The sequence below is a fragment of the Vigna radiata genome, chromosome 4, assembly GCF_000741045.1.
Source record: "Vigna radiata var. radiata cultivar VC1973A chromosome 4, Vradiata_ver6, whole genome shotgun sequence".
Taxonomy (NCBI): Eukaryota; Viridiplantae; Streptophyta; class Magnoliopsida; order Fabales; family Fabaceae; genus Vigna; species Vigna radiata.
This window is the reverse complement of record NC_028354.1, coordinates 12236389-12263196: the sequence shown is the minus strand read 5'-3', so window position 1 is coordinate 12263196 and position 26808 is coordinate 12236389. Positions and strand designations below refer to the sequence as shown.

Genomic DNA, 26808 nt, shown 5'->3' with positions numbered 1-26808 from the left:
TATATTTTTAACTATCACAAACTTAAAATAAAAAATACTAAATTGATCTTTATAGGTTGTCTTCATTAATGTAAACATACATAAATCAAAATTTAGTGGAAACAGAGAAAAAATATATTTTTCTTCTTTCAAAGTATAACCTCTTTCAAAATATTTTTGTGTTAAAATAATATCTTCCTTTATTTTTCAGTTATCTTTTAATTTTTAAAATTATGTAACAAATTAAAATTAACGAATTCATAGGTAGCAACAAATCAGGTCAAGTGAGTTTATATAAGAAGCTGCGCCCACGGACTACAACATTTGCCACAAACGTTAAAACGACAGCAAATTCTGTGTTTCTCTTCTTTCCCATCTCTCGGTAATTGCTCAGTTCTCTGTTTCACTCCGATTGCAGAGCCACCTGCAAAAAAACGGTAATTCTCAAACCCCTCACAGGTAACACCCTTCTCAGCTCTTTTCTTTTTCTTCTGCATCATTTTGAAATAAATAAATAAGTGCTCTTTTGCTCTGCATGAAAGGTTTAAGCTTTTTACATAAAAGGCTTCGGGTTTGAGATCATTTCCATTTTTAACCACATTTTTTTTTTATTAATTCTCACTGTTTTGTTCAACATCTTGCAAAGTCAAAAGCTTTTTCACTCTCTCGTTGTACCCCAATCAGTATTCCTATCCGGGGTGATATACAGAGTGTGTTGTTTTCATTTATTTTTCTTTTTTTGGTTGGGGTGACGCCTCTGGTGAATCGTTTACTTGTTATCACTGATTTTTGTTTTCTCTTATTCGTTTGAAGTAATTTTGTTGTTTCAGTATATTTCTTGTGTAGAGACTGTTTTTCCTCTGTTTTGTGTTTTAGTGTGGGATGGTGCAGTGGGTGTTTTCTTTTTCTTTTTTTTTTTTTTTTTGCTGATGGAATGCTTGTTATTCAGATTGACAGTTTCTTGGTTTCTTACTCGTAAAACTTTTTTTTTTGTACTTTGTCTCTTCTTCGATTAAATTTGCTGCATATGGTGGAGGTTTTTGCCAATCGTAAAGCATGGATAAAAGTCGTGCTTGTTTGGATTCAAGTTCATCTAAAATCATGTTGAAATGCCATATAATATATTTTTTGGTAAATGTTTATATAAAAGAAATTGATTTTGAATCTATTTTGAGTTGAAACACTCCAAATAATTTTTGTGCTGTATCGATTTTGTAAATTGAATCTACTTAATTTTTTGTGTTAAACAACTACAAATGTTTTTCTCTTCAAAATATGATGCGACAAAGACAATTGACAAGTGAAACAAACAAGGAATTAGGTAGAAATAATGGAAGAATTATGAAAGTTAGGTCATGATCTGATAGGAAGTAGAAACAAATGCATATGAAAGCTTGTAGTGCCTAATTTCACCATCCGAAATTTCCTACCCTTCTGAGTTTCACCTAATTCGGACGTTTTAAGAAAATCCCATGGATATGTGAATGCTATTTTACTTGTTTGCCTAGTTTGCTTTGGTATGAAATCCCTGTTGATCACATTTAAAATATGGTCTCAGGTTAGAATAGTCATTGTTCAAGTGTCAAGCCCATGACTGTGTTGGTATTAGCAAATGTGTTTACTTATTTAACCAGCTAAATGATTATTTGATTAAATTCCTCTTAGATGGATCTAATAATTTTTAATTTTGACAATATATAGGCATGTACTTCTGTCATTGTTAAAACGCGTTTTCTTTGTATGTTTTGAATCACTTATTCCTAATATCTATAGAACAAACTAGTTACCTAGAATGTTAGGGGAAACTGTAATTAATCAATTGGCTAATTTGTTCTCCAGGAGTCGAGTCCTGTAAATCTCATGATTAAAAGTCACCTGTTGCTGTAGGGGATTTGATTTTTGCTCCTTTTCTTAGTTTGTTTTTATAAATCCAAATTGTTAAAACACTAGCATCAGAGAGAAGTCATAAATACTGAAAAGGTTGAAGTTTACGTGTCACAAGAGATTTAAATAATTATTTTCTAAATTTATTTAGCTGGATTGGATGTTTAAGTTTGCCTACTAACTTTTCTGCCTTCTTTTTTTTCAGATGTGCCTTCCTTAAATGTTTTGCTTTTGGGTGGTTGAAAGCTGCTTTAAGGAGTTCGTCTTCGGTATTATCTAGTGTCCTTTACCAAAACCAGGGAATGCTGAAAGATGTGGTTGAAAGTTAAGAGTTCCCTCTCCAGTGTTAATGAAGTTGTAGCACCATGTGTGCTAGCCTTATTAATCCTTGATGAGATTGGATATATAGACCACTGTGAATATCTATTTTATGCTCATTTGCCTGAAGAAGCTGGAAATCTGAGCAATTGTGTGAAGTCAAAACGTGATGTTTGCGAAGATGGCTGAGCTTTGAGCATCATTGGAATAGTTTACTACTTTCTGATAACGTAAGCACCCGGACTCAGTATATACTATCGAAAGTAGCATTGGTCTTATGCAAAAAGAGCTGCAGAAAATGGAACAGAAGGGAGGTGTGCTTCTGCAAAAATATGAACTTGGTAGGTTATTAGGCCAAGGGACATTCGCAAAGGTCTACCATGGTAGGAATCTGATAACTGGCATGAATGTGGCCATTAAGGTAATTGATAAGGAAAAAATTTTGAAAGTTGGATTGGTTGATCAGATTAAGCGTGAAGTTGCAGTGATGAGATTGATCAGACATCGACATGTGGTTGAGCTTTATGAGGTAATGGCCACCAAAACCAAAATTTTCTTTGTCATGGAGCATGCAAAAGGTGGTGAGCTCTTCAACAAGGTAATCAAAGGAAGGCTGAAGGTGGATACTGCTAGGAAATATTTTCAGCAACTGATCAGCGCTGTTGACTACTGCCATAGCAGGGGTGTTTGTCATCGAGACTTAAAGCCTGAAAATCTACTTTTGGATGAAAATGATAATTTGATGGTTTCAGACTTTGGGTTGAGTGCCCTTACTGAATCCAAACGGCAAGATGGGTTGCTCCATACTACATGTGGAACCCCTGCTTATGTTGCTCCAGAAGTGATAAGCAGAAAGGGTTACGATGGGATGAAAGCAGATATATGGTCATGTGGGGTAATCTTGTTTGTTCTGTTGGCTGGTCATCTTCCATTCCATGATTCAAATCTGATGGAGATGTACAGGAAAATCAGTAAAGGAGTATTCAAATTTCCTAAATGGTTTGCACCAGATGTTCGCCGATTATTATCCAGAGTATTGGATACAAACCCAAAGACCAGGATATCAATTGCCGGAATTATGAAATGTTCTTGGTTTAAAGTGAGGTTGGAGAATCCTGCTATTACTGCAACTGAAAACCAAGAACCAGCTCCAGCTCCAGCTCCCCTGAATGCTGATGGAATAGTTGAAGCGTGTGAGTGCGAGAATGACGGTCCACCTATTGCAGTTGCAAAGCATGAACTGACCAAGCCTTGTAACTTGAATGCTTTTGCTATTATCTCCTTCTCAACTGGTTTTGATTTATCTGGTATGTTTGAGGACAGTGTTCCAATGAAAGAGATGCGGTTCATGTCAAATAAGCCTGCTTCGAGTATAATCTCAAAGTTGGAAGAAATTTGTAAGAGGGTTTGCTTGAAAGTAAGGAAGAAAGATGGAGGGTTGTTGAAGTTGGAAGGTTCTAAAGAAGGGAGAAAAGGGAGTTTAGGTGTTGATGCTGAGATTTTTGAGATTACTCCTCAGCTCCACATGGTGGAACTTCGAAAGTGCAATGGTGATACCATGGAGTATCAGAAGCTTTTTACACAGGATATCAGACCAGCACTTGAAGACATTGTTTGGACATGGCAAGGAGAACAACCACAGCAAGAGCAACACCATCATGAAGAACACCAACCTTCTCATACCGCTTAGTTTCCTCATTTGCTTGTTCATTTGGCTAGCTAGTTCAGTCTTATTTGATGGATGTCTACAAAAATTGCAAAGTTCACCATCTTAATAAGATTTTTTTATACTTAGTTGCTTAATATTGCTTCATGTTTTGAACTAGCAATTTTCGTTTTCATGGTTGGGTTTGTAGTAACTGCTATATGATATCGTATTCAGAACCCCACCACAATTTTCTTTTATTCTTTTTGTTTCCAATACTAATTTCCCTACGAATTTATTTGGACCATTTTATTTTATTTAAAGGCTGACTCTGAAATTCGATTGGGTGAAAATAATTTTTTTCCTATCTTTCCTCGAATTAATCTCAAGAGATTATAAGCAGTGGTTTGAAAGGAAGAAAGTTTAAAATCAAAATTAACTTATTTTTTGGAGAATAAAAATAATTTTCAACTTTTAAATATTAGAAATAAAATAAAACAAAAAATAATTTATTTTTCTTGGACAAAAACAAATCATTGTTTAATTTGTTTGCTTTTGAAAATTTGACAATGTGAAGTATTAGAAATAAATTATAAGAAAAGTCCTACTATTATTAATCTTATCTTACTTTATGCATCACAATTTGCTTATGTCCAATTGTGGATACAATATATTTTTAGATCATTTATTATATTTAAAATTTGGCATCTTATCTTAGAATTTGAAAATCTTATCACATTTCAAAATTTTATTTATAATCAAGTTGTAGTAGGTATATTATCATTGATACTAGTAACAATATTAGTATTATTGTTATTATTATTTTTTGTGTCATTTATTATTATTTTTATTGTATCGTTATTATTATTCAATATTAACTGTGGTTAGTCATTGTTATTATTAAAATACATTTTGGTATTGTTATTATTAAAGTAAATTGCAACTGAATTTCAGTTTTTAGTAAATTAGACCTGGTATAATAGGCACCATACGTATTTTAACGATAAAATAAAACTAGATCAATTAATAAGGATAAGTTGAAACTGAGTATAACAAAAAAAAAATTACTTTAAAATTCTATATAATTGATTTTTCTTGTGATGAAAAACTTTTGAATTTTGAATTGGTTTGACTTTATTATTTTTAATTTTTAATGTTTTAAAAATCAATTTAAATTTCTTGAATGTCAGATTTGTAACTTCAATGTAGTATTTTTTTTTTAAAACATACAAGCTTAATTTCTATTCCGTAAAAAAAGTTTAATGTATTTGGTTTGATAAGTTAAAAATGAAATCAATATTTTCTAACTAAAATATAAAAAAAAAACAGAAAAATAATAAGAAAATATTAAAATTGTATTAAACCAATACTACATTATATTTGGTATTATAAATTGTCCGACGGTAAACATCAATAATATATGATTATGATTAGGCTATAATCAACGTAGCAATTATGCTATCATTTATATTCATTTTAATAATAAAAAATTGTGCAAATATTCTCTCCTTAATTTAATAAGATTTTGCACGCATTAGATTTAGCACTTGGCTATTTTTGTGAAAAATAATTACCAAAAATAAGTAAAGTTATCGAAATATTTGTGTAGGTTCATATAAATATATAATAATGTTGGTTTACAATAAAAGTACTCTAATATTTAATATACTTTCCTCCGAATTAATAATTAAAAGTACGTTTTTCATCTGATAATTATAAAAGATAAAATAAAGATTCTGTGTTGAATAATCTATAAAACATAAACAAACGCAAATTTAATAAATTTTCTACACGAATTATAGTTCATATTTAATAACAATGATATTTCGGTGGGATTGGTTCGAGAGTCGGTTGACCTTTCTTCTCTGTTCTCTTTGGGTCGTTTTAATCCTTTATGAGAATACAATCCTCCGATGGGTAGTGGACCTACAAAAGACACTCTGACGTTTAAGTCAGATATGTTGTATAGAGAGGTCTATATTTTATTTAGGTTATTTTTAATAGTATATTTATAAGGCTTGTAGTAGCCAAACGCATTGATTAATCATTACACCAGACAATCAAATTCAATAATAAACATATTAATTGGCCATTAATGTCATTTGTCTTTCCTGATTAGTGTTTGTCTGACTGCCGATTGGTTGCCTATTTTGGCTCTGGATTCTCTTTAGCTGGTCGTTCACCGGGGGTATAGTACATTGAGCCCCCAAGCCCCGAGCAGCTGTTTGCAGGTCTGAAGGGGTTTAATTATGCTGGACGAATTTGGACGAGAGTGAGAGTTCACGAGAAGCGTTCCCCACCGCTCGGTTTAGGACGAGAGTGAGAATTCATAAGGAGCATTCCCCACCACTTGGTTTAGGACGAGACACGAGGAGCTTGCTCCACCGCTCGGTTTAGGACGAGAGTGAGAGTTCACAAGGAGCTTGCTCCACCGCTCGGTTTAGGACGAGAGTGAGAGTTCACAAAGAGCTTGTCCCACCTCTCGGTTTAGGACGAGAGTGGGAGTTCACGAGGAGCGTTCCCCACTGTTCGGTTTTGAAACTTTTTCCGGTGCAAGATATTTTTGCTCCAAAAGATATGAGTTAAATAAAATATTTATTTTTGATAATGAGATAACGTTAGAACCTGATAAGGTTTAACGTTGGTCTGAACCTTCTTACACGTAATACTTTTACTCACAAAAATATGAGTTAAATAAAATATTTATTTTTATAATGAGATAGTGTTAGAACCTAGTAAGGTTGAACGTTGGTCTGAATCTTCCTACACGTAATATTTTTATTCACAAAAATATGAGTTAAATAAAATATTTATTTTTATAGTGAGATAACATTTAGGACATGATATTGTTAAGCATTGGTCTGAACCTTAGTGATATTTTTACTCACAAAAATATGAGTTAAAATATTTATTTCTATAGTGAGAGAACATTAGAACCTGATATTTGTACTCATAAAAATATGAAGTAGCGATGTTGAGATCGAGGGCGCGTCTGGTTCCTCGTGGTTTCATGGGAATGCCTCCCGGTCCCACGGTGGGCGCCAAAATGTTTTGGTGGGATTGGTTCGAGGGTCTATTGACCTTTCTTCTCTGCTCTCTCTGGGTCGTTTTTAATCCTTTCTGATAACACAATCCTCCGATGGGTGGTGAACCTGCAAAAGACACTCCGACGCTCAAGTCAGACATGTTGTATAAAGAGGTCTATATTTATTTAGGATAACTCAATGTTATTTTACCTAAATGTTAATAACATATTTATAAGGCTTGTGGTAGCCAAGCACATTGATTAATGATTAAACTAGACAATCAAATTCAATAATACTTGCTAATTGTCCATTAATATCATATTCTCGTACAATATGATCTGTCAATCATTCATAAATAGCGTATATTTGCATTTAATATGATCATTAAACATATTAATTGGCCATTAATGTCATTTACCTTTCTTGATTAGTGTTTGTCTGGATTGCCTGTTTTGATTTTGGATTCAAATTAGTCGATCGCTCACCCGAATATAGTTCAGGTGGAATTAGTTTTGAACATATCAAATCAACACGCTGATAATAAATTGGTATCCAAAATAAGAAAAGTTAAAATGTTTATAATCTAAGGATAAAATTAAACAAACGGAAACCTTGGTGGCAAAATTCCCCAAATTAAAAATTTAATAATTAAGGTGTGTGTATTGAATTCACCACAAATTAGTAGATGATAGAATCTATTATAATAAAAAAAATTACAAAACAATAAAATTTTAATGATAAAAATATAAAATTAAGTTTATTTTATAATGTGGCAGTTTATATTTAATATCAGATAGATCGAAATTTTGTCAGGTGGAAAAAACATGCTATAAGGTGTTTGCTTAAAGTTTTTTAAGAAACCCTTCATCATTACATCAAATACCGACCTTAGCTCAGTTGGTAGAGCGGAGGACTGTAGTTGGTAAACTCAAATAGCAATCCTTAGGTCGCTGGTTCGAATCCGGCAGGTCGGAAAGTTTTAAATTTTTGGTTTTTCTAATCATTTGGATGCACATGTGCTGCTCCCTCTGCAAAAGATTCAACATCTTGCATTCGACAGAAAAACAAATTGTCAGTTTTAATTATTTATGTTTCAACGGCTAGTGCTTTATGCATGAATAACAAGAAAATTAATTCTCTCATAAATAAATCAAAATGTTTACTTTAGGCTTCTTTAGGTCACACTCCAAACTACATTTGCAGACAATCGTGCTAGAAAAATCGCCTCTCACTATCATTTCGCAACGTATATTACAGAACAGTTTACATTCGCGAATGAGAACATGTGGGGATAGTTTCTTATATGGTGTAAAAAGCAGCAATCAGTAACTTGATTTGAACCCTATTTAACGTTGATTTTTCGTTAATTATTGAACGCATTGATCAAAGGATTTAAAACCTCTCATCGTGAGGAAATAAGAGTGAAGAAAAATAAAAATAAAACAGCGGATCACACCATAATGCGGTCAAAGATGCAGCTGGATTCATAATAATGAGAGGGCCACGTACACAAACACATTGGCTGCGGGTCATGTTAGTATGAGTTAATTTGTGATTAAGAACATCATCAATTGCTGCATATTTGAAGATCGTGACACATGTGGAAATGTGAAGCATCATTCTCCAAAGAAATGAGGGCACCAGAACCTCTCTTGTTACCTTGCTCAGAGTGCATCCAATCCAACATGTATTCCTATTGATGCTGCTAACGTTATGTAAACATCAATCTTCCTTTAAAAAGAAGAAAGGAAGATACAATGGGTTCAGTATTCTAAACTCTTCCCCCAAAAGAGGCTATTTGCCTCAAGAGAACAGTTGTGTTTGTTTATCAAGTCCCTCCCTCATAACCTGTCACTATCATCTTTTTAATCAAATGACCAGAACGACTGTACATCTGAGGTTGGCTGTTGACCTCCACTATATAGCCTTGAAACAGTTGACTTCCCTATGCTTTCCACAGAACCATCTACAGCCCATTCCTTTCTGCAAAGCAAACAAAAATCAAAGAGTCTCAAAAAGTCAGAACTTCATTTAGATGCTGAAAATAAAAATCACATCTTACGCAAAAGCATAAGTTCCAAACAACAGTTTTCAACCGTCTATACTAACTAAAAATTGTATTAGGGAGGGAGGAAGGACCCAAGTTGCATAATCAAGCAGGAAAAATAAATCTAACACAATGTCAGTACATGCATCATGCCATCATAAGCAGGAAAAAGGGTAATAGTCCAAGTATTTCAGGCATCTAGACTTCGCCATAATTCTACTTTAGGGGCAAGAGATTCTTCTTTTACAGTCAACTTCCATTATAAGGGCCTCTTTTTAATTTTATTTTTTTTGGTTCAACTAGTTTTTATTTCATTATTTTCCAGGTTCAACAAGTCCGCAGTTTGAAATTTTAGCTGATAGTATATTCACAAACAATTATTTTGAAAGGACAAACAAATTGATGACAGCTAGAGCTAATCAATGAACACAATCACACATTTCATGACTCAATCAAATAGAACATAAATATACTGTCGAACATACCGCATTCATTTCATGAATAAATAAATCATAATACATATCACACAGATGAATCCTCAGTACACAGATCTCACACAAGAATCCAAAATATCATTTGACAAGCAACAATTCCACTTTTAGTAAAACTAAAGAACATAAAAAGGGTAAATTTGGTGCTAAATACATTTTATTCTGTTATATATCAGACATCCAAAGATGTCCAAAGTCACAGGAATAATCAAACACTTAAATTACCTTTCATATACATGAGTGGTATGTGGACAGCAGAAAAGACAAAATCATGAAAATTTGACAAAAGCTGTGATGCTACATATTTTTTTTCATATTTATATTTCATTTTCTACACCTCGCTCTTCTCTGATGAGCATGGTTAGAGATGGAAATACTGTTTTGGGTATATACCTCCAGTCAAACAGTCAAACCATTAACAATAAGCTTAAAAAGTAGTTCATCCTCGTTTGAAACATTAACATATTTCTTCTTTATAAGCTAGTTTTCTGTACGGAAGAATTGCAAATATATTCAATCAATCCGTTAAAATAAAAACCTAACAACGAGCACTACTGTAAATTAGTAATAGATATATTTAGATTCATTGAATCAAAGTATAATCAATAAGCAATCCACACAATTCAACAAAGAGACTACAGAGGAAAACTAAGATCAACACAGCACATACATACTTAAACACATGCTGTTGTATTCAAACGTTCCATCACTTGTTAAGTACAATAAAATTAATTTCACCACAGAAACCAATGGTTTTCCCAACGTATGATCACCTAGATAACATGACCGAGACTCTTGAAACAAAAGAAGTAAAAGGTTTAGCATTCCCATCAATGTTTACAGATCTACAGTTCATTTTGAAAAATAAGAATTGTTTTTTCTCATTTTTTTTTAAATAAGTTTCATCAAATAAAAACGCTCAACAATATAAATGATAAATGTAAAGCAGAAATTCCAAATCAGCTATCCATTATAGGCTAGGCAAAAAGTTCATACATACTTGGACCAACAGTTAGCCGGAGAACCATCAAGCCCATGGCTACTAGCAGATTCACTTGGGCTACCATATATTATATCATTTTGATTCGCTGCCTCATGAGCTATAAGACCACCTGACAATGGTGGGAAGAGAGCACTTTGTGACCAAGGATCATATCCAGATGAACCAGTAACGGGGCTGAAGTTCTCACCACTATGGCCATTAGGAAGAAAAACATTCTGTGGAGACTGGGTGCTGGATATTATGTTATCTTCTTTGTTTAAAAACGAAGCCATAGCATTCTGAGAAGATGAAACCACAAAATCATCCTTGTTTGGTGTGTTCCTTTGTGAGGATAAAAGCCAGCTCCCCGGGCCACCTACTAAACCTAAACCATCTTGTACAAGGGGAGACGAACTCCACATCTGCCATGTTCCCTTCTCATTTGCAGCTGCATCATCCAGGGGAAAACCACGTCTGTCTTGGCCCTTGGGGGTACTGGGAAACCAATTAGAACAGCTATGTTTTTCCCGGGATGATGGTGACTCAATCGGAGATGGCTTATTAACATCAGAACTTGCAGATATGCTATTCAAAGAGTGTGGTTTTGTTACTGCATTCTCCGTCCCAAAGCCAATTCCCAAGTCCAACTGAAAATTGTCGAGTGACTCAGAAACAGGCCCAAGCAAGGACACCGGATCAGGAACATAGCAGGGGTCTTCAAAAAGCTCTGGCTCATCTTGTCGAAAGACATGCGATGTATTTCCAACTGGAGAAAAAAATGGTTCAATTGCAGGAGAAAAACCTAGACTACTACTAGTTGGTACATTTGCATGGGTAGAAATATTAAATGGTGATGGAAGACCAAATTGAATGGGATTGGTAAATGTTTGTGTAACTGGTGACTGGGAAGGCAACTGAGGGCTTTTGGTTTCTGCTAGAGTTTTGGAATTTGGTCTGCATATTACATTGGAGTTTGAAGATTGAGAAACAGATGAAGATCGAGTAAATAATTGCTGCCATGATTTTTTAGGTGCTGCACTCCATGGCTGTGATTCCGGGAGTACCTGCAAGGAACAATTATCATGATAATACAGTTTCATTAGTACGTATTTTACAGTGCACCCAAGATAATCATATAGACTTCTAATAAGCAATTAATATAAATTTATGGCAAGCAATTATAAACTAGAGCATCCTAAGGTAATAGCAAGCAATAAAAATTAATCAGAACATCACAAAACTATGTTATGCTCAAAAATCTCAAAGACTAAAAGTTTAGAACGTCAACAAACAAAATGGATGTTAGTGACAATAGACACGCTTGAAGATAAAATAACAGCAAAAGCCTTGTCCAGACATTTGACAGTAATATTTATCTGTAAACTACATGTTTTTTTTATATGGAAAAAAAACAACTAGCACTCCATCACTGATCAACACTCAAGATAACATGCTAGGAAAGTATTGTAAAAGCGCAAAGATATAGGAAGCAAGACAACTTACAGAATGAGTGATATTCCTATCATCACAATTTAAATTCAATTTTGCAGCAGGACGCTCGGGAGGACATATTTCTCTCCGGCTGGGAGCAGTATGAACATGATCTACAGAACTATTAAACTTGTTATCTTTCACCACAGTACTTGGAATATTATTGCCCCTACTGAAACCAAATGCTTTTGAAGAAGACAAAAAAGTGCCCCGCATGCGGTCAAGATACCTTGCTCCAGTGCCTCCTCGGTTATAATTGTTAGCAGGGACATTTTTATTAGGTGCATTGTCCATACTCTGTCCCTTACCACTCTCTAACATAGATTTCTGTTGCTCTCGGCGATCCATTTCACTCTTTTTGTCAAAGTCCCGCTTCCGCTCACTTTCCTTGCCAGCTCTTCTCTCCAATTCTTCGGCATCAGAGTTGCTCTTACTGGATCCCTTGTCTTTCTCTTTTCTTTTTTCCTGACGCCTCCTTTCAGCTTCCTTCCTGCGCTCTTTATCCTTACCGGGATTTGATGATTTGCTGTGATCTTTCTCTGCTTCCACTTTCTCATCTCTCAGTTTCCTACGCTCCTCCACTAACCTTGCAACCTCCTCCCTCTGTTTTCTCTCTTCTTCCTCCAAAAGCTCTTTCTCTAGCCTAGCCTGTCTTTTCTCCTCAGCTTTCCTACGTGCTTTTTCCCCTCTACTTTCACTGAGGCCCACCCCATTTTCACCCCTCTTTGCCAAGAATGCTCTATGTTCAGCATCGGATGAACATTCTTCTCTTGAACTAATTCTAAAAGCCTTTCTCCAGAGCCATCTAATGCTCTTGAAAAACGAAGTCAAAAGCTTGCAAACCAAAAATAAAAGACCACAATATGACCTCTCAGTCGAACAATGCTCCGCTCCTCCAAAAAGACCAGTACTCTCACTCGTCCTCCAGTTGCTAGGATTACCTGGAATAGACCCACCAACCCAATTGCCATTCTCCAGCCATTCCTGACCGCACATCCATCCATTTTCAGACCATACCTTGCTATTTAATATCTTGCCACCTTTTCCAACCAAATCCTTAACTATACTGGAATTGGAAATCCCTAACCCCGGAGGCACAGGCAAGTCTAGAACCGGTCTCTTAGAAACATGACCACAGTTAAAACACATAAACCGACCCCCACCAGGGTTCTGATCCCTATAAGGACTCAAGCAGTTGCGGCACCGCCTAGTAGCTGTCTTCCTCAACTTCTGCATTTCTATGGCCTCAAACCTCTTCCTCTCCCTAATCCGTGCATTCCTCCGCACGCGCCAAGCCGACAACCAAGGCATCAAAATCTCATACCAGAAGAGAGTAACCAACAACACAAAAACACAAGCCAGTCGAGGCGAAGTAATCTCGAAGCGAAAAGCAGGCGGCAGAAGCTGAGAAAGTGCCCACAAACCAATTAACGGAATAACCAACCAAGGTAGCATAGTCGCAACCCGGCGAGACCACTTCTGAATCACACACAGTATACACATTATCCTCTAAACCTAACCCTCTTCCTAGTCCCAAATATACCCTCTTTATTTTCCCAATAAAAACAACGCTTCCGAGGAAACCCTAATTCCGGGTTCCTTTCCCCCTCCTCCCAATATATATCCCCCAGGTTTAGACGCAGAAACTTCGGAACCCTAAAATCCCAAACCTAAAAAGAAAACATAAAAAACTCAGAATATTTAGAAATAGACATTGGAATTCAAAATTACCCTATTGTAGCAACAAAGGTCGCAATACAGTTCAAAAAATAAAAGTAACAGACAAATGAAAGAGGAAAAATTGAAAGCTTGGTCCAACGTGATTGTGTAATAAATCGAAAGGGAAAGGAATGGGAATTTAGGACTCACAGATTCGGCGTCAATGGTGAAAACGAGAAGATGAAAATCGGTGGAAATGGGAGTGAAATGAGATTGGGTCCGGAGCACATGAAAGTGTTCGGAGCTGGAGTTGAGTCGTCCGATTCGGCTAGGAGCCTCCGTCGCGGGTTGTTCGGTGAGTGTTAAGAGAGAGAGAGAAACAATGCGAGAAGAAGAGAGAGAAACAAGATAAGAAGAAAGAGAGAGAGAGAGAGAGAGAGAGAGAGAGAGAGAGAGAGAGAATGCACTGAAGAAGGAAATGAAAAACAAAATCGGAACAAGCGATGTCACTGAACCGTCGCGATGTGGATAGACTGGACCGGAGTCGGTGAACCGGGCCGGCTGTTATTATTCTCTTTTCTTATTTTGTGTATGTTTTCTCTCTCCTACCTTCTTTTCTTCTGGCAATTTTTGCTCTTTCGCACGGAACAATTTTGGTGTTTGGTCACTTGTTTAATTTCATTAATAATTTTGGGTTTCAATTAATTATATATATATATATATATATATATATATATATATATATATATATATATTTATATGGATTTGTTGATGTACTTACTTTGTTTTTTATTGAGTATATTTTAACAATGGATATCGAGTTTTACTTGATAAAAATACTTTTATATATAATGAATTCTAATTTTTAAGGTTAAAGATATTTTAATAATTTTCATTATCAAACTTATAAAAAGAATCGAAATCCCCCCTACTATAATCAGAAACACTCGTCTAATTCTAATTCACATTCTTCACTTATCCAATTTGTTTCTCTCTTATATCATATTATCTCTCACCCACACACAACAACCTGCGATACCGCAATTTGTTACTCTCGATCTGTTCGTTCATTTGTTTTTCACTTTAATAACAAAATAATCAAAATGAGTGTTGTAAGATTATTCATTATATCTTAATATGTTTATTTATTATTATTAATTTTTTATTTAATGAAATTACTCATTTCAATTTCATATAAACTGCTCACACTAAATGATAAAAAAAAACCAGCATCGTTCAACGCAATTATCGTAACGAGAAATGCATCCTTCATACACTGACCAGAATAACCCATTTGGAGTGGCACCAATGGTAGCCATGTTTTACTGCTTCCAATAAGAAGAAGATTTTGCTATGTGTGTTTAACTGTGCATAAACTTTATATCAATTTTTTTTTTCAATTTTAATATATATCATTAAAAGAAAGTCATGTATACACATCAATTTTCATTCTCAATTTTAATATATATCATTAAAAGAAAGTCATGGATACACATCAATTTTCATTAACATGCGTACTGTTTTTCAGTTGGTACGTTTTAACAATGTGTACCGGATTATACTAGACAAAAATACCCTCATTTACCATGGATTCTAAGTTTTAAGGTCAAGGATATTTAAATAATTTTCATTCTCAAAACTAAAAAAAAAAAAAAAGAAACCCCCAAACCCTTACTCACCTCCCTCATTCTTCTCAACCCTTTCTCTTTCATCTCTCTCACTCCAACATTTTCTCTGTCATCTCTCTCACTCCAACATTTTCTCTGTCATCCCTACTGTTGCCCCAATTAAAAAAAATCAGAAACCCTTTGTCATCAGAGATATTTTCTCTCTCATCTCAACATTTTCTCTGTCATCACTCCACAATTTTTCAATTGAAGATGGTGGTGGTAATTTGAATCAGAGATATTTTTTTAAAAATTGAAAAAGTTTACTCTTTTATAATCATTTTATATTTATTAATGTGTGTAAAATGAATATAAACTTTGTCACTTTATGTTACTCTTTCCAAATCTCAAAGGTAAAAAATGATTTTACTGTTTTTTATCTTGCACAGTGGTTAAAGTTTATTCTAAACGCTTGTAGAAGTTGATTCAGTGATAAAAATGGGACATAAGGAAATTAAAGAAATAAGTATAGAAGAGCTCCCTAGGAGTACAATTCTTTCAATTCTAGGTTGTAATCTTACATCATGTATCCCATACCAATAGAGAAAGGAAAAAGAAACACTTTGTGAAAAGGGAAAAGGACAATAGAGGAAAATATCTTGTTCTTTAAAAATGTAATGAAATGTGGTGTAGATGTGTAAATAATATATGAAAATTTAATTGATTTATGAAGGTTTTATTTACATGATTTAATTTAAAAATGAAATTTAATAATAATAAGAAGGGAAAATATATAACACATCCTCCAAATGAACGAACAGACATTTATTTACATGATTTAATTTAAAAATGAAATTTAATAATAATAAGAAGGGAAAATATATAACACATCCTCCAAATGAACGAACAGAGCAAGAGCAACAAATTACGATGACATATTGGAGTGAGAGAGATGAAAGAGAAAGGGTTGAGAGGAATGAGGGAGGTGAGTAAGGGTTTGTGGGTTTCTTTTTTTATTTTAAGTTTTGAGAATGAAAATTATTTAAATATCCTTGACCTTAAAACTTAGAATCTATGATAAATGAAACAGGCGTACGCGTGTTAACAAACCCCATATATATATATATATATAACTTGCGGATGCCTGTTTTTCAGTTGGTACATTTTAGCAATGTGTACCGGGTTTTAGTAGACAAAAATACCCTTATATATCATGAATTCTAAGTTTTAAGGTTAAGGGTATTTTAATAATTTTCATTCTCAAAATTAAAAAAAATAAAAAAAGAAACCCCCAAAACCCTTACCCACCTCTCTCATTCTTCTCAACTCTTTCTCTTTCATCTTTTTCACTCCAACTTTTTGTCTGTCATCCCTACTCTAGTCCCAATTGAAATTTTCATTATCAAAACTAAAAAAGAAGCCTCAAACCCTTATTTACCTCCTTCACTGTATATATTACAGCCGACGGGCACAACTTGCACCAAGACTTATGAGCATCCTTCCTTTACATTCTGAGACTACTACGTAACATTGCTCCGTGGCCATTTAATTGTTTTTTGTAGAAATTCATTAACTTGTTTTCCTTTACCAAAGAAAAAACAAATCAAAATACAATAAAATTCTCAACAATAAAATCAAATAATAAAAATTCTAAATCTTGAAATTTTATTTATAATTATATAAAGAAAAAATTAGGTACTTTAATTTTTTTATTTATGTAAGTATTTTTTTTCTCTAACCATTTTATTTAATAATGAGTGTTTTTTAGTTGGGGCTAGTGCAGAGATGATAGAAAAAATGTTTGAGTGAGAGAGATAAAGGAGAAAGAGTTGATAGGAATGAAGGAGATGAGTAAGGGTTTTGGTTTTTTTTAGTTTTGAGAATGAAAATTTCAATTGGCTAGGGATGAGAGAGAAAAAGTTGGAGTGAAAGAGATGAAAGAGGAATGAGAGAGGTGTTTAAGGGTTTTGGGGTTTTTTTTTTATTTTTTTAATTTTGAGAATGAAAATTATTAAAATACTCTTAACCTTAAAACTTTAGAATTCATGATATATAAAAGTATTTTTGTCTACTGAAACCCGGTACATATTGCTAAAATGTACCAACTGAAAAACAGGCGTACGCAAGTTAGCAAACCCCATATATATATATATATATATATATATATATATAATTGTATGAAATTGTTAAAAGACAATATTTGAAAATGAATATTTTAAATGACAGTACAATGATTTTTCCTGTGATTAATTAATTGCATTATTTGGCGTTCGTGCAGAAAGCCCATCCCACATAGTTAAATATTTAAAAAAAATATCTATTCGAGGAAATATTATGTTTTTATTTTATTGGATGAATAAAAATTTGAGTCGTGCTGTATCAGAAAAAATTACATCACTTTCAATATCTTTAATTATAAATTGAATTTCAGTAATTTTAAAAGAAATTTTTAATTTATCAAAAATAAAATTAAATTACTTTATATTTTTATTAAAAAATGATACAGTTCATTCACTCTTTAATTAAAACATTTAAATTGTTGTAATTTTTTCCCTTCTTTCACTGTACATTTCACATTATGCAACAACTAGTTCAAGAAGTTTTTCTCTTACGTATTTCACACTACTTCTAAACCTAACAAATCATCTTTTATTTGCATCTTTAAATTAAATTCCATTATCTTTAAAAAAAATCATCAATAAGAAAATATAAAAATTGATTAATACAATCCAAGTTGATATATGGATTTTTTTAATTTATTAAAAATCACTCTAACATATCCATCATGAATGATAGATTAAATGAATTAATTTATCAAAAAATTGAATTTAAATAATTTTATTTATTATAAATTTATTTTGTAATCCAATTCGACCAAAATAAGTGATGGATGAAGATGATCCATGAGTGAAAATATAGTTATGTCATTTATATATGGTACTTGAAAATTCTAAAAAAAAAAAAAAAAAAACTTAAATGCTTATTTGGTTCCTAAGTTAGGGGTTGAATTTCTCTTTTATATCCGGTTTTAAAATGAAACTATTTTGTCCCCATATTATGAATTTTGTAAGTAATCGATCACTTCCGTTAAGTAGGCGTTGAAATTGTAAACATTAAGCTGACTGTGGATGTGATGTGAGCAAGATATGTGGTCGTGGCAATGAGGTGGGCTACATTACTTGACGTGGCAGCCAAAAAATACATTACGTGTTTCTATGTAAGGAAAAATAAAAAATTACGGTTTTTAATCAGAAATTGGAGATTTTTCAACTGGGGATTTAATCACAAACTGAGCTTCTCTCGAAGGATTGACATTGTCAAAGGATTGGCGTTCTCGAAGGCGGGTGATTGAGCAAAAAAGGTTGGTGAAGGAGATTGTTCACTTCTTTTTTTCGATTGCAAAATTGATGTATTAACCAGACATGATCTAGAGAAAAATGGTTTAGCAAGATCACATGGGAGTAGGGATTCTCAAACCTGGACCCATGGGCCAACAGGAGAAGTATTTGCGGTTGATTCATGCTTAGATATGTACAAAAAAAGGATAGCAAGAACAATGGAAGAGACACATGATTGTGAAAGCACTTTAATTAACGGTTGTCCATTACGCATATTTGATGGTTCATGTTCCTTGGATGAGAACTTTGAGTATTGTGTGAAAGTAATTCGTTGGCTAGAATGTGAAGCTCACATTAAACGAGAATTTAGGTTGAAATTGCTAACATGGTTTAGTTTAAGGGTGACAGAGCAAGAACGCAGGGTGGTTAATAACTTCATTTAGACTCTTATGGATGATCCGAGTAGTTTGGCAGGACGAAGTTTCTGGTTCAAATTCGAAGAATTTGAATTCACTGGTTGTCGAGGTTGTTTAGTTAATTAACTACTGAAACATTTTATTAGATGATGATGATATTGATGTCAGGCTTGTGAGCTTTTCTTGCTTGCAAAATTGTGTAGATTTGTTGTTAGTTCATTATTTGTGGATTTCAAAAAGGATCTCTTCATTTTTAGTAGGTTTTTGGGTTGAAGGGCGCATTACTGAAGTCCCCTTAACGTTGTTCAAAAAGCTTTGCCAAAGGTTTTGTTTCCTTCTCATAATCAAATGCAAAAGCCACTGTATGAATGATTCAGGAACTTATGACTGCTGCTAAAAAATTGTAAAAATTGTACCATAGCTTGTTGGTTGAATTGTAAAAACTGTTGTGGTCCGTTTTGCAATTCTTTTAGCAGCTTTTGGTTTTCTATCTATCAACTTCTGGTATTGTTTAAAGCAAGATTTTGAATTATGGCATGTTGTTGTATGCTGTATTTGTTACCTTATCATTCTCTTATTCTTTCTTCATCCATCCATGGTATGAGCAAAATCTTTTTACAATCGTTATCTGGTCTGTTTTTTAGCAAAGAGTAAGGTTTGAATAAATCAAATACAACATGTCAATCCTTTGAGAGAAGCTTAGTTTCTAATTAGATCCCCAATTGAAAAATCCTCGATTTCTATTAAAAATCCTAATTTTTTATTTTTCCTTACATAGAAACACATAATGTATTTTTTGGCTGCCACGTCAAGTAATGTAGCCCACCTTATTGCCACGACCACATATCTTGCTCACATCACATCCACAGTCAGCTCAACGTTTACAATTTTAACGCCTACTTAACGGAAGGGACCGATTGCATACAAAATTTGTAATATGGGGACAAAATAGTTTCATTTTTAAAACTGAGTATAAAACAAAAATTCAACCCCTAACTTGAGGACGAAATAAGAATTTAAGCCAAGAAAAGAAAGAAAGCACTTATCTAATACATTTGGCAATATCCAATAAAATAATACTAATATAGAGTTATAAAAACACAAACAAACAAAAAAATCCAATTTGGAAACTCGTCTTAAACTTTTAACATCACAATGTGCTATATACAAAGACACTCTTCTTACTTTAATATTGATGTCTTTTTTTTAAAGTAATATTTTATTTAAAAACCATTTGTATAAAATTGTAACATTTTATTCTTTTTAACGAGGGAACAATATCGTATTGAATGTTTATAGCTTGTATGAATATGTGCTCATCATACACATAAGAAAGCAAAATTATTTTAGAATAAGAAGCATGATCATCATTAATTATGATATCATTAATGATATTTTCAAAAATGATTTTAAAACATTATAATTGATTATTATTTCATATAAACTATTATTTTAAGTAGCTTAAAAATCGATTATTTGTAATAATAATTGGTAACTAAGCTCAAAGTGATTTCAAAATATTGTACAAATATTTTAATCCTTAGCATTGTCAATTACAAAATTGTTATAATGTTGTATTGTTTACAAAAATATCATAGAATAATACAATCGATTAGCTTCACACATAAACTATTAAGCTCTAGTCGAAATGCCTTCTATAAATATATTTTGAAATTCACTTGAAACACAGCAATTGCTTTGAATAATTCATGGAACACTTCAATAAGCTTATATAATTATCTAAGTTTGAATCTTTTGTTTAAATCATCAATCAAGGCTTTGTGTTGTGAATTTGATACTTTACACGTTGATTTAAATCCTTGAACACTCATTATCGACTTTCGTTATTTGTGAATGTATTACATCTTTTAAAGTGTTTTATGGTGTAGTAACTTTTTGCATTTAGTTAGTATCTATTAAAGATTGTTCAAGAGGTTTTTTTTTTCTTATATTATATAATTACATAGTTTGCATGTGTAGCATGGTTGTAATTTGATACTTGAAAAATATTGAAAAGAATATCTACGGTTTAGTAGATTCATATTAAACATATAATTGGTTTTGAATTAATCTAAATCTCTTTTTGCACATATCTCTTTATCTTATAACTTGTTATTTCTTATATTTAATTGTGTTATACTAAACTTATTTTGTTTTTACTTGATAACTTCAAAGAAGAACTCAAAATTGAAATTTTTTTTGAACATTTTATTATAACATACTTTGTTGTCTCTGTAAGTTAATAAAAAAAATAGAAGGAAAAAAAAAAAAGAAAGAGATGAGGAATAAAGGATGGGGACGAAGGAGAAAAAACAAATTATAATATTTATCAGTAAATTTTATTAAAGGATTTATAGTTGATAGACATTTGTGGATTTACATAATAATATTTTTAAGTAAACTTAAGATTGAATATTATTTGTTGATAATATAAAATTTGTGTCTTTATATATAAAAGGAGAAGTATAAAATTGGTGAAAACGGTTGATAAGGGGGAGTAATATGAATGTTTAACCCAATTCCTTATGTATTTTTTCTTTATGTGGGTTTTGATGATGATAACACATGATTTATTTTTTGATAATAATACATATGTTTCTATGATTATAACATATATTAATTAAATTGGTTGATTTGCATAATTGCTATGATCATACATGTGTTTACATTTATTGTATGCATTCTCATATTTTTAATATGTGAAAACCACTTGCACAATGCACTATATGTATGAAGTAATCGATTACAATGGTTATGTAATCAATTAGGTTCATCAAATAACTAATGCTTAATTGTGGCAAGCTACAAGTTTTAACCGATTACATTATATGTATAATCGATTAAAACTCGTGCCCTTAAAAAACACCTTTCTGAAATGTGCTATGATGAGTTTTGTGAACAATAAGTTTTCAAAATCATCTAAGTGTTGAACTTAACCAATTACACAGTTTATGTAATCAGTTAAGTTTTTTAAACATTGAAAATTGTTTTGATGATAAGTCTTAGCTGTAATAACGGTCATATTTTCATATGTTTTGACTCACATGTTTTGTACAATCGATTACATTATATGCTTAATCAGTTAAGTCTGTTTGAATGTAATTATGATATAATATTGTTAGAAGTGTAACCGATTACATTATTTTCGTAATTGATTAAAACACATCTGACATGAGAAAATTATATAATGTCGCACTACACTCTGCATTAAAGACTTTTTGATCATTTGAACTTTGAAATCTGATATTAGTGAGTCAAGAAGAGAATTGTAGGTGCGCTGAAATGCCTCCAATAATCAAGATACAAAGAGGTTGATATTCGTGAAGGATAAAATTGAAGGTTTATTGGCTAATCAACTACTGTACAATTAAGGTGTATTCTTATCTTATTACACTTTGTCTTTTGCAATCTTGGATTGTGGTATTCCCTGTACGTGTGGCCAGGAAGAAGAACTTGGTGTTCTTGTGACTTTCATAAGGGTCTCAAAGGGTTACTACACAGAAGAAGATTGTTCTTTCTGCAAGGTTTGGTTGTTGTCTATATTAGATTGGTGAGTTAGAGAGGTGGTTACATTTGAGAGGTGTTCTCTGTATAGCCTTGTTGCAAAAACTCAAATTTTATAGTATATATGCTTTCAATCTAAGGGTAATTGGAAGGACACTGGATGGAGGCATTGAAGTCGAACTAGTATAAAAACCTATTTTGTTTTTCTATCCTTATCTTTTTTACTTCCATTGTTTTTCTTTTATTGCTTACGGTTCAACATAGGTTAAAGATCATTCAAGTTTCCAAAAAGATAGAAAACGAAACTGTTTTTTATTCATTATCAATTCACCCCCCCCCCCCCCCGGTAAGGGAAACATGCCTACTTTTTCTTACAGAAATAATTTAGTATGAGTTTTGGTATACCGAATTGGCTTTTGGGAGTACGTTTTCAAGGAGTAGAAACAATGTTGAGGAGATGAAATGAGAAAGTTATCGTGGAAGAGAGGAGTTCTCAAGGTATTGCAAGATCATTGAAGTTTTGAAGAAGGTTCTTAAGGGTAATTATTTTCGGGTTACAGATGACATGAAGAGAGAGTTCTTTTCAATAGAATGATGAATAAGGAAGTATGGGAATTAGAGTAGCGCAGCGGGTGATGGTGGACATGTTCTTATCAATATAAGGTGTGTGTGAAGAGCTTTTAAGATCATGTGTTGGTGGTTTGTGAGGATGAGCTTCTTTAAAATGATAGTGGTGTTGTTATCTGAGAATGAGTTGAGAGTTCTTGGTGATCTTCAAAAGTCGAAAGTGAGGTTATGTATAGAGGAAATGGGTAAAAGATAAAGAAGACAAAGTGAGTCTACACTTTCAAGCTGCAGTGTCAATCTTCAGGTAAGGAAGTGTTAACAAATGGTTAAAGCAGAACAAGATTTAAGTTCTTGGTTTGATAAGGATTGAGTAAGAGTTGGTTGAAGAGTATGAAGACCGAGGTTTGATGTCCAGTTGTATAAAATTTTTCATTAGTATAGTGAAAAGACTATAACTAGTGGGTTTCTCAAAATGATTGAGAAAGGGTAGTTTGAACAATCCTAGTTTAAGATGTATCATAAGATGGTTAGGTATTGATCAAGCTAGTGATTTCAAGATTGTGAAAATGCAGATGGTTCAAATTTATGAGTCAAAGAAGTGAAGAGAGAGTGATTAACCTTGGTTTTATGGCTATAGTGGATAAGAGTTATACTTTGCTAACAGAGTAGCATAATTACAATCTATGTTCCTGAAGGGTGAAGATCAATCAAGGAAGGTGAAGATGTCATCAGAATGATTGTGTTTAAAGGTGATCAAGAGTGTCCATAGTTGGTAGTAAACCAAAAGTTGTGAATGATTAAGTCAATTATATGATGTTTCATAGAGTAAGCCAAGGAAGGTGAATTGTATCAGTCAGTGTTGATCTGAATTCAAGAATAGCTAAAGTGTTAGAAGGAATTTACAAGAGGTAGTGGAATACAGATGGGAGGAGAATTTGGTTTGTCAAATGAATATTGGTTGGTCAAGCAAAATAAGGATCTCTAAAAGTTGAGGTTTAAAGGTTGAGAGGTTGTGCTAAGATTAATGGCTAGACCAATCTACACTATTGAACACTAGAACATTTAAACACAAAGGCAAAGTTTTCAGTCAGTTAGGGTGTTGAGAGTAATATCTTGGTCTAGTTAAGTGGTTGTGATAGGAAAGTGAGGAGAGCAAGCTTTTATTCCTATTTGATTAGTAAATTTTCGAGGACGAAAATATTTCTTGTTAGGGAGAATATAAATCCCAGAAAATGGTATTTTAGAAGTGGTGGTAGTCTAAAAACAGTGAGACTCAATTATTTTAAAATAGTGAGACTCGATTATTTTAATATTAAATGATTTTATTATTAATAGTTTTGTTATAAAAGAGTTTCATTATTTTAAAATGTACCATCTCTCTAGAAATAGCTTTTCTAGAGTTCTTTGTCTTCTCTCTTAGAGTTCTTGAATCCTGATCATATGTTTGACAATTAGGAAGTTCCTATGAGATCACAGCTGAGTAATTTCTACATCTATCCGATCAATTTCTAGTATATAGCAAGTAAATTTCGACTATTTTTTCTCTTTCGTTCCTAATTTTGAAATCACGCGAAGTGATTCTTCATCGCATGTTTCTTATTGTTGCCCTTCTTAATTCTCTTGAAATATGAGATCCTAAGGACCTATTCCATTTTAAATTTAGTGTTTTGTAGGCATTTCTGGAGTACCCTAAACTCTAAGCAAAGGGTCGGTGTTTTTAGAGCTCTGTTGTTCGGTGTAAGATAAAGAAAACTATATCTTGTTCTTGGTAAATTTTTATAAAGCATGAATTGATATTGATTAGGATGTGAAGTTGTAGATATTGGATGTTTATGATTAGAATGCTAATAATGTGAATTTTTGAATAAGTAAAATTGATCATATGATGATTGTTGATGTTGAATGATTCTGTATGAAACTCTAATGGTATGATAAATTGTGTTGTTGAGGTGTTTTGGTGGTGTTTAATTTGGTTGCATGTATAAAGGAATTGGACTAGGTTGAGTTCTAATTATTATTGATTAATTTTTCATCTTGGTGTGTAAGTTCTTGAGGTAAGGACTAGAAAAAGGAGATGAAGTCTTAGAATCTATTTAAATGTAAATTGAGAGTTATTAGAGTTGTGAAGTAGTTGAAATTTGTTTTAGAAGAGAGGTAGTGGCTTTTTGATGATAATTTAGTTGGTTTTAAGAGTACTTTTGGGGGTATGGACTAGTGAAATTTTGAATCGATGGTTCAGTGTCGAAATAAAAGGTTTTGGGTGTGTTAGTAAGTCATTTATGAATTCTTAGAGTTCTTAAGTTACTTAAAAATGAGCTCTAATAGGTAGAATGCGAATTTGTTCTCTAAGTTGAGAATTTAGAGGTTTTTGAGTTGATGTCTTGCTATAAAAAATTGATTATTCTTTTAAGATATGTTATATACTTTTGTTTGAGTTTAAAAGACAATCCAATATAGGAGTGTTAGAAATTGATAAAAGTGGTTAGAAGAGGTAATGGGTGGTCTAGAAGTGCTAATTTTGCAGTTTTAGTGTTGTAGAGTCATGCAATCCAACTGGGTGAGCAGAATTGGCTAGCTGGGCAAGCCGGCTCAAAAGCTTAGGGAGCTTGTTGTTTTGGCTCTAGTTGGACGAGCAAAATCTGTTAGTTGGGCAAGTGGGTCTGTTTTCTTAAGTTCTTTTGAATCCTTTTACCCATGTGTATTATTTTAAAAGACATATTAGTTTGTTTTTTGATCTATGGAAATGTGTAGAACTTATGTTTAAATGGAAATAAGGTTATGTTTATGATTATATGTATGATTATGTGTATGATTATGTATGTAATTAAGGTATGATTGAAAAGGAATTCCAAGGAGGAAATTCCTATTGGTGGTTTCATATGTTGTTGTAACGAATGTAAGAAGCTTAGTTCTGATGGATTATCTTGACACTCTATTGACCACCAATACTTAAGTAGAGACTGATGAGTCATGTGGTGAGAGTAGTAGGAGGTCTTAGTCTAGGTACTTCTATTATGGCCTAAGACGTGGTTGTCAGCTGTTCCATCACACAAGTGCATAACCCACTATGGTCCTAGCTTGGGGGCCTTTCTCCATCTCACAAATGACATGTTTTAGGACTAACCTTTTGTAGTAGCTTTAATGGTTATCAATTGTTCCACTACACAAAGGGCAGAACATGTTATAGCTCAAAATTCATTGTATATCCAGATGGTCAAGTCTAAGCATGTTGCATGTTTAGAATGGATGGTTATATTGTGTGAAGTGTAAAACATGTTGTAATGTTGTTTTATTATGATAAATTGTTTTACCACTAGCTTATCCTTACTTTTGTGTTGTCTGTCTATGTATTGTTTTCTCTTTTGCGATGATTACCTAAATGGTGTGAGCTTAAGGAGACGTTCTTTTCAGTCATGCTAAGGATAGGTGAAGATAAATCAGATAGGTAGTTAGATAGATCTAGAGAGGTAGATCTCATGTATTCTTAAAGGTTTTTTTCATATATCATATATGTAATATTTTATTTTAATAGTTTTATACTATTAAAATGGGATGTTACATTAAGTGATAAAGAAAAATTAGATTTTTCATATATAGAACTTGATTATAACATTAAGAAGAATAATTATACCTACAGTTTCTGATGAGTGCATATTTATGCCCACATTTATGCTTTAAAATTCAAATTTTTGATGAGATATTTGTGCTTAAATGGTTGATTTAAAGTGAATTTATGACGATTGAATTTATTGGGTTTGGGAACTAAAGATGCTTAAAATGTGATTCTTAGTTGCATAAATTATTTTGGATGTTCTAATGTTTATTTGTGCAGCTGAAGTTAAAATTTTATTCAT

General features: G+C 32.8%; 2 protein-coding genes and 1 non-coding gene across 4 annotated transcripts; 2 read left to right on the top strand and 1 right to left on the bottom strand.

Moving 5' to 3' along the window:
• The first annotated feature begins 276 nt into the window (after positions 1 to 276).
• On the top strand, positions 277 to 4080 carry LOC106759376 (CBL-interacting protein kinase 2-like). Of its 2 annotated transcripts, none has more exons than XM_014642526.2 (2): positions 277 to 416; positions 2069 to 4080. In XM_014642526.2, the coding sequence occupies exon 2, from the start codon at positions 2459 to 2461 to the stop codon at positions 3869 to 3871; it is 1413 nt and encodes a 470-aa protein (XP_014498012.1). In that variant the 5' UTR covers positions 277 to 416; positions 2069 to 2458; the 3' UTR covers positions 3872 to 4080. The 2 variants fall into 2 exon arrangements, with proteins under 2 accessions (XP_014498012.1, XP_014498011.1); XM_014642525.2 differs by having other exon boundaries at positions 277 to 438.
• A 3654-nt stretch (positions 4081 to 7734) lies between these two features.
• TRNAY-GUA lies at positions 7735 to 7826 on the top strand. Its single transcript is given in 2 exon segments — positions 7735 to 7771; positions 7791 to 7826. It is a non-coding gene; the product is annotated as a tRNA-Tyr (tRNA).
• A 487-nt stretch (positions 7827 to 8313) lies between these two features.
• Positions 8314 to 13981, bottom strand: LOC106759145 (myosin-M heavy chain). The gene is made up of 4 exons (XM_014642152.2): positions 13733 to 13981; positions 11876 to 13533; positions 10391 to 11436; positions 8314 to 8835 (listed from the first exon to the last, which is right to left on the bottom strand). Exons 2-4 carry the CDS (start codon positions 13364 to 13366, stop codon positions 8718 to 8720), a joined length of 2655 nt encoding a protein of 884 aa, XP_014497638.1. The 5' UTR covers positions 13367 to 13533; positions 13733 to 13981; the 3' UTR covers positions 8314 to 8717.
• Positions 13982 to 26808: the final 12827 nt, after the last annotated feature.